The 15,027-nt window shown below is 45.3% G+C and overlaps 1 protein-coding gene across 2 annotated transcripts in view; it reads left to right on the top strand.

Annotated features, from left to right (window-relative positions):
• Nucleotides 1–5,795: 5,795 nt before the first annotated feature.
• The window catches only part of BMX (BMX non-receptor tyrosine kinase), a 48,759-nt gene continuing 39,527 nt past the window's right edge, over nt 5,796–15,027 (top strand). Inside the window, exons 1-4 of one of the 2 annotated variants that reach the window (XM_081809132.1) lie at nt 5,796–5,973; nt 11,885–12,031; nt 13,053–13,157; nt 14,504–14,585. In XM_081809132.1, the coding sequence (XP_081665258.1) occupies nt 5,971–5,973; nt 11,885–12,031; nt 13,053–13,157; nt 14,504–14,585 (337 nt within the window). In that variant the 5' untranslated portion in view covers nt 5,796–5,970. Of the gene's footprint in view, nt 5,974–10,784; nt 10,921–11,884; nt 12,032–13,052; nt 13,158–14,503; nt 14,586–15,027 lie in introns of those variants that run through there. The other variant, XM_081809133.1, reaches the window with a different exon arrangement.

Raw genomic sequence — 15,027 nt, 5'->3', positions numbered from 1 at the left:
ATGACCTGAGCCGAAGGCAGACGCTTAACGACTGAGCCACCCAGGCGCCCCGAGATAAACAATTCTTAAACTTGACTTGAGAGCTGAAGCGCTGCATACCACGGGCCACAGCACTGAAGTCTGGAGTTCAGGGGTCCTGGAAGGCTCCTCTGTTATAAGCAGCATTTGCAAGGAGAGCTTTGCATTAAAAGGAAGCAGAAGAGAACGGCTTCACTGTACATCATTGCCCACTTCTCTAGCAGATTTGCAAGGCTCTTGGGGGTGCTTTCAGTTGACCACCTTTTCTTTTTTTTTTATTTTTTTTTAAAGATTTTATTTATTTATTTGACAGAGAGAGAGATAGCGAGAGCAGGAACACAAGCAGGGGGAGTGGGAGAGCAAGAAGCAGGCTTCCTGCCGAGCAGGGAGCCCAATGTGGGACTCGATCCCAGGACCCTGGGATCATGACCTGAGCCGAAGGCAGACGCTTAACGACTGAGCCACCCAGGCACCCTTGACCACCTTTTCAAAGTCTCCTCTGGGCCTCAGAACCCCCTCCACCTTCGAAACGGTACCAGGAGTGAGAGCTTCCCTTTTTTCTTGTCTTTGAGAGGCCAGTCATGGGGGCAAACTAAGTCCGAGGGCCTGCCTGGTCAGGGCAAGGCAGGGAGCTCTCTTTGCAGACCCCGCAGAGGAAAAGAATGGGGCTGAAAAGCTAGAAGACCGAAACCAAGGACAAAGCAAGGTCAGAGAGGGGCAAATGTTTACAGATGGAATACAGGGCATGGAACTGTTCACTGGCGGGGCCCACTTTGGAGATGAGCAGCGTGACCCTGTACGTGGAGCCTGGCACACTTTTCACACTGTCATCTGCCATCCAGATGGAGATGTCCAATGTGTGTGGATATCCGAGTGTGTAGCTACATCATCAACGGCCCTCAGGCTCCTGGGAAGCATAAAGAAAACTCTGTGCCGATGTGACAACGAAGAACCTTCCCTAAATGATTCTAAATAACACCCTTACAATCTTTAAAGACCCACACATGTCGACATATTTTATTTGACCTTTTTTTCTCAAAAATTGTATTTTCCTCTTTTGTCTGACTTACTGATTTTCTTCTCCAAGATGTATTTTATAGAAATACACGGACGTCTTCCATATTTCCTCATGTCCAATTTTTGTCTCCTTCTACACGCAGCTCAAATATGCTTTCTCGCAGATTGGTCAGGTTTTAGTAACTCGCCTCCCAGAGCACTACTGCGGCTCTTCATGAAATGACAAATGTCTCTGGAATATTCCAAGTTAGGCATTCAGACTCACTGAAGCCAGGAAATCGACTGGCTCCAAATCAGACACTGATTGTTTTGTAAACATTAGTTTATGAAGGTCATTAATGGGCTGCTGGTTGAGGACATCCAAATACATCCATCAGAGAGGGGTATCTGTGACTCCCACTTCCACCCTCGTGAGGGCAATCTGCACAACCCCGGGTCTCTTCTATCACCCAGCCTTCTGACCCCGAAGTTACATGGGATCCACCACTGCGTGAAACGCATAATGTGTTCCTATCTTTCCCATGGGTTTTTGGCAGCATTCCAGAAAAGAACAGCTCATGACCCTCTCTTTTGAGCCACAGAAATTTCCTAGAATTCACCACAAGTAAAATGTTCTTGGCCCTGAAAGGCTGATCCATCTCTGAACCAAGGAAGTGGAGAAATTTAGGTGAATGATTCCCCTGATACTTACCTCAGTCACCCTGATAACCTTTCTCACTTTCAGCTTTTATATGGTGGTGTCTTCTGGCTAAATGGAGGCTGCTTTCAAGATCACAGTATTGGAGTTCAAATAAAAGGCTAATTTGAATTAACCTCTATCTAGTTAATGTTTGAGGTGGACTGATGTCTGCAACTTACTCTGAATGCACCAGAAAATAACAACAATGGTAAGAATAGTAATAGCAGTAGAAACAGTAAGACCAATAATGTGGATCAATGGATGGATAGAGAGATGGATACACAGATATATGACAAAGCCAGTTTAGCAAAATCTAATTGCAGAATCTAGATGGTGGTGTATGGGTACTCACGGTACAAATTCTTTTAACTTTTCTGTATTTTGAAATTTCCCATGATAAACTTTTGGGAAAGACCATTTGAATCAAAGTGGGAATCGTGGCCGGAAGGGTTCCATAAAGATACCTCCTTTGATATGTTGGAGAAATGTGTGTTTTACTCTAGTTTAACTTTTTTTTTTTTTTAAGATTTTATTTATTTATTTGAGACAGAGAGAATGAGAGAGAGAGAGCATATGAGAGGGGGGGAGGGTCAGAGGGAGAAGCAGGCTCCCCGCCGAGCAGGGAGCCCGATGCGGGACTTGATCCAGGGACTCCAGGATCATGACCTGAGCCGAAGGCAGTCGCTTAACCAACTGAGCCACCCAGGCGCCCTACTCTAGTTTAACTTTTATAGGATTTGTTCCTACCATACTAATCAAATAAAACTTGAAAATGTCAAAAAAAAAAAAAAAGATACCTCCTTTGCCTACTTTCTTCACTTCCAACTCTGGCATCTGGTACGCAGTCCAGTTCAGTGAATGTCTGTTGAATTGAGCTGTTGAACTTAATTCCAAGCTACCAGGTCACTTCCACAGCTGGCAAGATTCTTCTAGAGCATGAGTTGGCAAATTTTTTTCTGTGAAGGCCAGATAGTAAATATCTGAGACTTTGCGGGCATAAGGTCTCTGGTACAAGGGCTCCGCTAAGCAGCCACGCACAATACATCACGAATGGTCGTGGCTGTGTTCCCATAAATTTGATTTACAAAAACAGGTGGTGGTCATAGTTTGCCAACCCCATCTTAGCCCCCATATCCTTACCTTCCACTAAAAAGTGAGAGTAAAATTGACAGCATGCCAACAGGCTCTGTAAAGATTTCATTCGTATCGGTAAAGGGGCTAACAAAAAGAAACAATAAACCTTTTCATGTCCACCTCCACCCCCCACTTACCCATCTCCTCTCATAAGGACCAAGTCTAACTGTTCCACCATTGAGCCCGAGGTTTAATAGGCAAGCATTTCTAGGAGAGGCGATACATTAACGTTCCAGCCCCATAAGCGTAGACTCTTCACATCTGATCCCAATCTCCAAGTAGATCATCTTAGCACCAGGGGAATAAATGCAGGAGGTTACAGAGGGACACCCCCAGGGAAGAGACGCCCATGGAAAAAGCTCAGGCCGTAGAGAGAGATGCCCTTGGGGCTTACTCTTTAGTAAAAGCAGAAAGGTAATAAATGAATCGTGCAGCAGGTTTTAAGGTGTTAAGCACCGTGGAGAAAGACGAAACAGAGCAGAGTAAGGGCCATTGGCAGGCTGGGTGGAGTGAGGTGGTAGGACAAAACAAGGTGGTCCAGGGAGGGCTCATTAGGAAGATGCCATTTGAAGCAGAGCCCCAAGATGAGCCAATGAACCAGGCAGATATCTGTGACAGTCTGCCAAGCAGAGGAAACCACCAATGCAAAGGCCCTGGGGCAGACAGTGCTCTGAATATTGTAGGAGGAGCAAGGAGGCCAGCTTTCAGAGGGGCAATGTGAGGTAGAAGAATCATGAGATGAGGTTAGAGACAGTACTGGTGGACCAGAAGAGGGGGGACCAAGGGAGAGTTCAGACTGGAGGAGTGGCAGGACTCGAGTTACATTGAAAAGAATCACTCCGGCTAGCCAGTGGCCAACAGACCTCCAGGAGCAAGAGCAGAAGCAGGGAGAGAAGTCAGGAGGCAAGGGCAAAATTGCAGGTGAGGGACGGTGGCGATTTAGACCAGCAAGTAGCAGAAGAGGCGGTGAAAAGTGGCCACATTTGGGATATATTCTGAAGAGAGAGCTCACCATATGGTGTGAAGGACTGGATGCTGGGTGCGAAGGAAGGGGAAAAGGCAAGGGTGATTCCACATTCTTTGGCCTGAGCAGCGAGAAAATTTGTGTTGCTGTTATCTGAGAGGGGACGACAATGGGAGAAGGTAGTGTGGGGGGGCGGGGGCGGGTCAGCCGGGAGGTCGGCACTGGGCGTGGTGAGTTAGACACGTTTATTAGACATTCCAAGTAGAGATGGACAAGGTGACAGTCGAATGAAAGTCTGGAATTCAGGGGAGAGGAGCTGGCTGAAATTTGGAATCATAAGCATATAGATGGCGTTTTAAAGCCATGAGTCAAATGCATTTTTTAAAGTGAGAAAACACAAAGGTCAGCCAGAAGCCAGAAGAGGCTCTTTCGTGCTCTCTCTCTCTCCCTCTTTCTCTCTCTCTCACACACAAAATGGATCCCATCAGGTTCTTTCTTGTGCTAAAGACAAGCGCTAGGACTCCCAAGCGAACAAGCTTGCTTACGTCATGAAGTCAAATTATCTCACGCATCCCGGCAGAAGCTTGTTGCCTGCTAAAGGCTTGCAGGAACAAGCTTTAGAACACGTTCCTAAGGGTCTCACCGGGCACAGGTGACAATGTAGACTATCATTTGAACAAATTAAATCATGTAATCGACATAGCAGGTTGCCACAACAAGTTAGAATGAAACTGAAGACATGGAAAACACAGAGCCGAAGAAAGGTCCGGGAGAGGTGGCAGAGGAAGTGAATGAATAGTGACTTGGCCAAATAAATGGGTACTCTGGTTCACCCTGAGTTTCTTGAATGATTGCCTACTTTATTCCCAGAGACCGAAGAGCTGTTTGGGGTCCATCAGTGGCTCATTTGCTATCAGGGTGTAAGCTCCCCTCTTGGGAATTCTTCTGAGGGACTCTTTGCCCCTTCCCAAATTCCAGTTTCAAACAGAAACATTGACAATAGCTCTGTAAGCTATTTTTCACACACTCTACTGTAATTAAACCTTTCCTTGGGGTTCTGCCTCCACTAGACATAAGGCCCCTGAAGATGTGGGCGGCCCCTGTTTTGTTGACTTCTGTCTCCGGCCCCTAACAGAATGCTTAGCACATGGTCGGTGCTCAAGAACACTTGACTGAATGACAAGAAAATAGAAGTGTTGCTAGTCCTGTGTCCACTCAAGAGGAGACCTCTTTGAAAGTCGGTAGCTTCGCTCTCCTCTGCCAACCCAAGATTTCATCACACCATGGATGTTGCCAAGTAAGTTAAAGTAGCCGACCGTGTATGAGCTAATACGGTGTGTCGCTGCATACCAAAAGGAGGATTGAGGCTTTCGGCTGTGGATAGCAGAGCCTCAACGAATTCGTCAGGTTTATCACATAGGACGAGTCCGTGCACCCCAGAGAAGAGGGTGGCATGAGGAAAGCCGAAAGTTGCGATCCTGTCATAATGACGTCGAGTGACAATCACACTTTTTCCTTGCAAGCGTGGTGCCTGCTCCCGGAGCCAAAGCGATCTCTTTTCCACTTCTGGATTTCTTAATAACGTAAGGTGTGGACATGTGCTCCTTCTCGGTCATATTAACTGTCCTTCTCTGCCACATTTCCTGCAGCGTCCCTTCGTCCAGTGTTGAGTTGAAGCTTTCATTGCTTATTCTCTGCGCTCTTCGGCGTTACCTCATGGTTTCCTGATTCGTGAGAGAAGCCAGCGTCAGAAGTGGGGTTTTGCCGAGCTATTTTCTGGTCCTTTGCAGCCCAGAGCTCTATAAACAAAGACAAGGTTATCACATGTCCCCGAGGGCTGCCTGGGAAAAACAGGAGCTGTGGTTATCAAAATTGGAACCTTTATGAAATAGGCTTTTGTCTCCGTTTTTGTTGCATTCAATCAGATCAACAAGTGTTGGCTAAGTGTTGAGCGTGGTTTCCTGTGGGATTGTGTAAGGCCCTTGCAGGACAATAAACGTTTTGGGGGCACTGAGTAATGTAGCCATTTCTGACCCAGCAGCCGGGGAAAATGTGAGACATTCGCGGCTGCGGCTGGAAGGAGGGCAGCTGGGGCTTGCGTTCGGGCAAGAGCAGAGGAACCGCACCGCGGTGGACCCCGGCGGCGGATAGAGCCAGAATGGTGCGTTGCGGCGGCCGGTGGCCACACGATGTCATATCCTCCAGGCAAATGGGTTCAGAACGACGAATATGAAATAGCTGGGGCTCCTCCGGGGACTTTGGAGGAGACCATGTAATTTGGAGGCCTGCGACGGTTTTACTGCCAAGTCCTCCCCCAGCTCAGCAACCTCGCTCAGGCAGGCTGTCAGGTTGTGTGTATGGCCGGCAGCTCGGCGGGCTCAGCTCCGGCGGGCTCAGCGCCTTTCCTCTGCTGCTTCCCTCGGTCCTCGTCCGCAGGCATTGCCCTTCCGCGACTTTGCATACTGGCTTCCTGACTGCTTCCAAAAAGATAGAGAGATGTTCGTCTTACCCGCTTTTATTTAATCTGTGTTTTTATGGTGTTACTTTAACTACAAATACTTGTTCTCAGGTTTCTGAAGGCTTCCAACGTCTGGGGTTTGGGGGGATTTTAGGTGGCGATGGAAAGATGGGGGAGGTGAAGCTTTCAGGAACAGCCACCGCCAGATAATGTTGAGAGTTCTCGCGGACCAGGACAAGTTCACTGGATTTAAGAAGGAGGGCGCGTGTATCGCGGTTTAGGTCAGGGCTTTCCAAACTCTCATGAGCACACGAGGCACCTGGGGATCTCGCTAAAATGCAGATTCTCAGGGTCTGGGGTGGGAACTGAGCGTCTGCATTTCTCACAAGCTCCCGGGCTACGCTGATACCGTCAGTCCGTGGACCACAGCCGCAGTGACATCCACGTATTGATTTGTAAGAAACCCAGTGGCACAAGAACACAGTCAGTCAGGGGCTGGTTCACCCTGAATCTAAGGTAAGCCAGCCCAGGACTGAAAGCTTGAAACCGACGTACAGGGCAGGTGCTTGCGGACAAGACAATGCACCCGGCGTCTTCCTGCCACAACCCCCACCCCCACCCCCGCCCCGTGCTGGGAAGAGGGATGACAACTGAGATTTTATCATCAAGGCTCATTTCATTCTCTTCAGTTTTTAACCTTTCCTATGGTCTTTTTTTTTTTTTTTTTTAACTTTACCTAGGGAGTGATGAGGGGAAGGGGTACAGAATTGGGGAGTATCTGCCAGCGTGCTAGGCATCATACTGCCGTTTTCTCTCAACTCCTACTGACCCTTCGAGGTGGTTACTGTTTTACTCCCTTTACGGATGGGGAAGATGGGCTTTTGCAAGGTTAAGTAACACGCCAGGTTGCACAGAGCTGGAGCAGAGATTTGAACCCACCAGCTGGGTGCTTCTCCCCTGACCAACCCTGACCTAAGCAGTGCTGTGCGTTACTAATTCAGCATAAGGTATTAGGACATGGCTTTACCACCTTTTGCTTTTTTCCTAACTACTCCAAAAGGTGACTGAATTAGGACATACCCCATAGGATGGGGGGGTTAGGCCTACCCCACAGAGTAAAGGAATGCATATTTTTTTTCTTTTCAAAGGTTTTATTTATTTGCTAGAGAGAGAGAGAGCACAAGCAGGGGGAGCGGCAGGCAGAGGGAGAAGCAGGCTCCCCGCTGAGCAGGGAGCCCAAGGTGGGACTTGGGATCGCAGGACCCTGGGATCATGACCTGAGACAAAGGCAGCTGCTTAACTGACTGAGCCACCCAGGCATCCCACGAATGCATATTTTTAAGGTGCTTTAAATAGTGCCTGGCATAACGCAAGCCCCCTTTAAATGTTAGCTAGGATTATTATTGCTACAATCACTCATATCCTTCAAGGTCCAGTTTTAATGTCCTCCCTTCCATAACGTCTTTCTTGATTATCTTAAGAAAAAGAAACAACTTTCCTTCCTTGGGCCATTCAGAACAAAGAGAACATGGGCTCTGCTCTAGCATTTCAGTTGTTCCTTTCCCCCCTTTTCTTTTTCAGTCGTGGTTCAGTGCCCATGGTGTGCCCAGAACTTTGACATAAGCTTTCTCATTCGTGTCCCGTAAAGATGAGAGAGCTATATAACCCATCTCATATATCTGGATCAGAAAACTGAAGCTTAGCGCAGGGAAGGGGCTCGGTCAGGGTGACCCAGCTCATAAATGACAGCCCTGTAACCTCCTCCATGCCTTCTGAGTCCACTGCCGTCCAGCCACCTCGCACGTTAATTAGCTATGAAACCTATCTCTCAAGTCTGCTCCTTGTCACTTGGGCAGTGGAGAGCTGATCCTCGTTTCTGGAACCACTCACTCGAGGTCCGGCACGCTGCAGGCTCAAAATCAAGTGTGCTGGAGAGACCTGCAGAGCTGAACTCCCTACTCTCCTGATAACATTTCCTTACAAATGCTAAGTAACCATGGAGAGTCCAAGTCACGTTAATTTAGCATTCACCTCTTACGCATGTTATGGGTTACATAACAGTTGCTGGCTTCCCTAGAGAAAACGCTATATTGGTTTCTGACAGTATTTTTGGTTTTGTTTTTTGTTTTTGCCTCCCCTGCGCTTTAATCTCTCTCTAGTTTCTTGTGCTTATGGAAATAGGCAGCCTGGGCTATTTGGTAAGCAAATTGATGTATCTATTCCATGTAGGTGGTAATATGAGAGCCCAGCCAAATCCTGCCGGCTCTTCTATGGAAATAGATTTCTGGCTAATACTAACTAGCTTTAGGATCCCATTTCATTTTATTATTTTTTTTATATTTTAAAGATTTTATTTATTTACTCATGAGAGACAGAGAGAGACAAAGAGAGAGGCAGAAGCAGAGGGAGAAGCAGGCTCCCCACCGAGCAGGGAGCCCGACACGGGGCTCGATCCCAAGACCCTGGGACCATGACCCGAGCCGAAGGCAGACGCTCAACCATCTGAGCCACCCAGGCGCCCCTCTCATTTCATTTTAAAAGTGTTTTTTTAACCTTCCCAACTGAATATACCTTAAATATGGGCAGGCAGAGCCGAATTTGTTAGCCGTCGGGCAGGCATTTGAGTCAACAGTGGTACCTGAGCCTGTCGACTTATCGTCCTGATACAGGGAGGCAATATTACATTTCTAAAAATTAGTCATCACTCATTATCTCTTCCTATACCAAGGGAGATCATAGAAATGCCTTCATTTTAGAATCTAGGCTAACGTAGGAGAAGAGTACAAGGAAGCGATAGAAGCAAATAGAAGTAGAAAGGCAGGTCCAATCTGGAGCAGGAACCAGGTACTGTCCTAGAAGAAAACTGATCTGGATGAGACCAAAGCGTGAGTCATCAAAACGGGGTTCTTCAAGTTCGTTAGGAAGCTCCGGGGGCCAGCTGAGGGAATAGAACTCTGAAGGTCTCCAAAGACATGTGTCCCCAGGTGTGTGTTACATGAGAACAACAGATTACAGACCTATCTGCACAGAGTGTGAGCGCATGTTTGTGAAAATAGACACATGCACAAGTATATTCGGAAAAATCTAGAGGTACGTTCACCAAGATGTTAACAGGTTTTTTTTTCTTTTGCTTGTTGGTAGTTCTTAATTTTGTAGAATAAACACACATCACGTTTGATTTTAGAAATGAAAGCCAAAAAATTCACAAAAGGCAGAGCTTTGGAATGAACAATTTTGTCGAAATTTGACAAATTATATTGCATCAGATGCAACAACAGGAATGAAGTCCTGGAGATTGACAAGAGAATGTGCTCGAGGACTTGGTACCCTCCTTTCTAGCCAATGTTCTTCTTCCCTTCAATATACAGAAGCAACCTTGTGAATTTCATTTGTCAATGGTGTCTGTGACTCACCATATTAATCTTTTAGATAAAATCTCCCCCCAAATCTTTAATGTAATGAATGTAAATTTCTATAAACAGAAAAGTGTGTGTATGGTCATGCGTACCGGGAAAGGCTGCTTCCTGCCTGGGATGTTGGGATTTGCCTTTTTAAAATAGTGCTTTTAATGTTACAAGTTCATTCAGCAACTGAAAAAGTTTTGAAAAGTAAACTTTTTTTTTTTGAAAAGTAAAAATTTTGTATTCAACTAACCAGATCTATTTAACTAGCATTCCGCTTTAAGGAGTCATGTTTTAGCTGTGGATCTAAAAGACGTTTGACAAAAGTTTTCACAGTTTTCTTTGTATGCTTTGTTAGTAAAATTTTAGAATGCAGGAATGTAAAAGGCAAAAGTGCCTTAAAACTATGCCCAGTGTGGTATGGCTCCCCAAAAGGGGAATGCACCTCCAAAAAACTAGATCCTCCACAGTTTCAGTAAGTCATCAAGGAAATTCTCTTCCGGCCATAGACTTTGGGTGTAGAAAATCATCTTATCTGAACAGGTGCATGTATAGAGTTTCTAACAAAGGCTGGGTTTACTGCCACCAACCTCTGCCCCATCTTTGAGTCCGGGGGCCAAGAAACCAGTGACCATGACAAATAGCACCCACTGTGCTCAAAAGAAACCCACTCTACTTTCCCAAAGGAATTAGACTCGCCCCGCCCCGCTAAAACAATATTCAAAACAGAAAGTAACCAATGGATAAGATTTGTAATGGATAAGATTTCCATTACTTCTGCCTCTAAACCAAACGATGCCCTTAGAGAACATGTGAGGGATTAATAAATAGCCACTTCATCTGTATAAATAATGAACATAGGCTGATTTTCTTGATTCCCGTTTCTAGAGTGGTGTGGTCTATGTCAGGAGGGAAGCTGGCTGGACCTGACTGTGGTTTATTCAATGTGTCTCCCTTCCCTCCCACTTCCTTGCCATAGTGGGCCCATTATGCTCAGGGCCCGTGAGAAGTGGCCTTTAGTGATCGGACAGGTTCACTTGGCAACCACCCCCCCCATCCACACAGAGCAATGCCTATGTGGGTGCTTCCTGATGGAGAGTGATAAATAGGATGCAAATATTTTCTTTGTAATGCATGATCCTGGCATAGCCAAAGGGAACATGAGTGCCCCAGAGCAGCAAGGTTTTGCTTAGAGCTCGAGGGTTGAAGTTAAGGACCCACAAGCGCACCCTGGCTGATCGAATGCAAGGTGAGTAAAGGTAATGACATTCAGATTATCAGTAAACAAAGGAAGATAGAAACTATTGAACATCTGACGGCTAGTATTCATGTGATTTCGCAAAGCAAAGAAGAACATAAGAAAGTTGATCTCTCGTGGCCTACTGCTTAACATTACTTTTTTTTTTAACATTACTTTTCATTACCAGACCTGATATCGGACTGAGAGTTGAAGCAACAGTCTTAGGAGAACCAGAAAATTAATGGATTTATTTTCTAGAATTACCTCAAGCTTTAATGTTCTCCATGGCTTTGGAAGGAAAAGCAAGAGTGTTTTTAATTTGTAAGGTACCAATTTTGTTCAGTTCTTTTAGATTGATTTTGATGGCATTTTTAAACGTTTTGTTCTCAGAAATATTGAAAAGTAGACCCCTGTCCTTTATGTTAAAGATCGGATCATGATCGGGAACTGTGGGGATCACTTACAATGATATCAGAGTCTCACAGTGGCCCGGATGATCGGGTCAAACAGCCAGCCACAGTGTTGGAGAGAAATGTGTTGATCAGTCACTTCAGATATGGTGAGCTGTCTGGAGTTCAAATATTTCAAAGTTTGATCATGTCCAATTCAATTCAACAAATGCCTACAGAATGCTTAAGGAATAAGGAGAAATTTGATAAGGTGGTCTGGAGGGTAGTACAAAGACAGTGCATTTACGACCCAGAGTGGGAGGCGAGTAAAACACATGAAATGTTGTAAACAAATCAACATATTTATAAAAGCCAGGGCCAAGGCCGTAGGAATGAAGGGCAGGTGTATGTGTTTTTGAGTCTGCTTAGTTAAAATTTCTTCGCTAATCCTAAGCCTGATTTGTAAAAACTGTATTATTTATATTATCCCTGAATGAGAAACAGTTGACTCAAAATTCTGAAGGCTAAACGAGAATGTAGCTAGGTGCTGCAAACACTCATTTTCATCATTTTATTTTACTTAGGACGACAATATGGACACAAAATCCATTCTAGAAGAACTTCTTCTCAAAAGGTCACAGCAAAAAAAGAAAATGTCGCCAAGTAATTACAAAGAGAGGCTTTTTGTTTTAACCAAAACAGATCTCTCCTACTATGAATATGACAAAATGGTGAGACCCTGCTTATTCGATTGTGTTTATACTATTTATATATCTTGAGTCTCCACAAAGTGCTTAATTATAATGAAACAATGTCCCGTTTCTTAGCTCACACAGCCAAGATCAACTTGCCTTCACTTATCACATTGTCTTTTCTTAACCAAGGTATGATTAAACCAAGATCAAGGGCTTTAAAATATTGGCTAATTTTACTAAGGCAAATTGTAACTTTAGAACACTGGTCCTTGACTGAGGGTGATTTTTGGCCCCCAGGGGACATTTTTGGTTATAATTTGGGGAGGGGTGTCTAGTGGGCTACTGGCATCTAATGGGTAGAGGCCAGGAATGCTGCTGAACATCCTATAATGTACAGAACAGCCCCCATCACAAAGAATTCTCTGGCCCCAAATAGTGCTGAAGATAAGAAACACTGTGCTGGAAATCAGACTAATTCTATTCAGCTAAGAAGTCTATCAGAGTAGAAATCCTAAAATACTGTCCTAAAATTGAAACAAAATTAAGACACTCTCTGGGCGGGGGGGGTGCCCAAGTGGCTCAGTCGGTTCAGCCTCGGACTCTCGATTTAGGCTTGGGTGGTGATCTCAGGGTCGTGAGATCAAGCCCCATATCCAGCTCCGTGCTGGGCATGGAGCCTGCTTAGGATTCTCTCTCTCCCTCTCTCCACCCAACCCCCCCCCCCCGCCGCCAAATTTTAAAAGATGCTTTCTGGAGTTAAATCTTGATCTTCCATAGATTAAGCACATGGCAGATGATGGAAATATGTTTCAAGATTATTAAACAAAATTAAGGGCTGCTTCTAGACTTGCTTTTGGAGGAGTATATGAGTTTGTGCCCACACTCAAAAATATATTCTGTTGCCACTGGATTTTGACTATGATGGAACAATTGGAAAAATTCTCACATACCCGTCCCATCTCTCAATCTCCCGCCTAGGATAACCTTCACTTTATGCTTTTCTTTGTGTCCCATTGTTTATCGCATGACACATCTTATATTTTGGTTTTTAAATCAGAGAAGAGGCAGCAGAAAAGGATCAATTGAGATTAAGAAAATCAGATGTGTGGAGAAAGTAAATCTTGAGGAGCAGACCCCTGTGGAGAGACAGTACCCTTTTCAGGTAAGAGGGACCACATTCTATTACGAACTCCATATATTGGCAATAACAAAAGATGTTGCAAAATGGCCAAGACAATGACAAGGCTTGGAACCTCCCCAGATGGGAGCTGGGCACTTTGTTGAAATTCGACCTACCAATCTGCTTTCCCTAGAGTGAGAGAAAGAAAGAGGAGCAAGTAAGCCACAGGGGGCTGACTTGCCTTGGGGCCTGACAGTCTCTTTCATTAAACGTTGCTGAGCATTTCTAAGGGGCTCCAAGGTACTAGGCACACTACAAGGAATCAAATGCCATCCTCATCCCCAAGGCATTTGCAGATCATTATAATGAGGGTGAGTGTGAAACTGAAGGAGCCGTGGTGTCCTGGGAAGCGGAAGATTCACTCCTCACTCTCCAATTGGAAGAAACCAGGGGGGTTTCTTGGAGGATGCTTCAAATTCGTATCACAGAGGCATGGGACGCTCAAAAGGGCACAGGCTTCGGAGGTGCCCAGAGCTCCTAACCCCACAGTTGGTATTGGCATTCCCATAGGCAATGTGCTCAACCCTCTATCCAAGTTCGTTTCTTCATTCGCCAAGCAGGCATAATCGTCCACATTTCACAGAGCCGAGACAGGATTAAGATCTTAAAGTGTCTAGGAAAGAGCCCAGAAACTAGTAGCTATTTAATAAAGGATCTGTATCATTTACTCATAAAAACTGAATGAATAAACGAGAGAGGGATCTGGGGAAGACATTATAATGTTCTGACATGTAAACAAGCATCTTAAAGAAGAGACAATGATTTCTGCTGGGGATTCCTTGGGGAGGGACCTGGCCCAAGGGAATGAAGTAACAGGGAGACCTATTTTTACTCAATATAAGTATGAACTATATAATGATCAGAATATATGGAAATTGCCAAGGATGGCTTAGCAAAAGTAAAGGACATTTCATCCCTAAAGATATTTTTAAGGATAGAGCAGGTAAACATTTTCCAATGGGCTATAAAGAGAGTCATGCACTGGGTCGGTGGATGGACCAGAACATTCCTAACACACCTGTAATATCTAACATCTTAGACTTTTATAATTCTCCATGGTCCAGGGCACTCATGCCGAGACCTCAATGTTCACTGATGTCAGATGCATCGTTGCTGTGATTTTCCCAAGTGTAGAAGTGTCTGGGATAAAACAAACTGAGAGGCGGAGGGTAAAAATAACTAGATTTTTTTTCCATCTAATTCCAGAGCAAATGCCTATTTTATAAGCAAACTCAACTTTTCTTTGGGATACCAGGAAATGTGCAGTCACGCCGGAATGAACCATGGATGCAATTGTATCTAAATGCATCCAATCTTTTCCTTTCCAGATTGTCTATAAAGATGGGCTTCTCTATGTCTATGCATCAAACGAAGAGAGCCGAAGTCAGTGGCTGAAAGCATTACAAAAAGGTAATGTTAAAAAGTCATTAAAGGGAGTCCTCCATGGAGTTCTGTTGAGGCTTGGCGGGGAGAGATATGGCAGTAGAAGGACCCATGGCCAAGAGAGAACCTGCTGATTTTCCCAGGAACCTCAGAGAACGTGCCAGGCTCACTGTCATTTTGCATTCTCATTGTTACATGGAGCAAACCTGTGGCTCGCATTCCCTTTCCTGCCCTGCTCAGAGCGAGCTATTGTGCCTTCCCAGCAGGCAGCCTGGAGGAAGCCAGACCACCTGCTCCCCACCCACTGTGCTTCCCTTTCCCAGGGCAGTCTCCATTCTCCCGGGGCTGTGTCAAGGCCTGTGGCTACCGGACTTTGGCTGTTTACAGAAAGTTCTATCCTACGACTTATCATCTGCCAACTGCTATGTCAAGTACTTTGTAAAGCATTTCCTTAAGTAATCTTCTTGAC

This window comes from Leptonychotes weddellii, chromosome X, assembly GCF_054177405.1.
Source record: "Leptonychotes weddellii isolate Sample4059 chromosome X, ASM5417740v2, whole genome shotgun sequence".
NCBI classification, from domain to species: Eukaryota; Metazoa; Chordata; class Mammalia; order Carnivora; family Phocidae; genus Leptonychotes; species Leptonychotes weddellii.
This window is presented reverse-complemented; position numbering and strand designations above follow the sequence as displayed.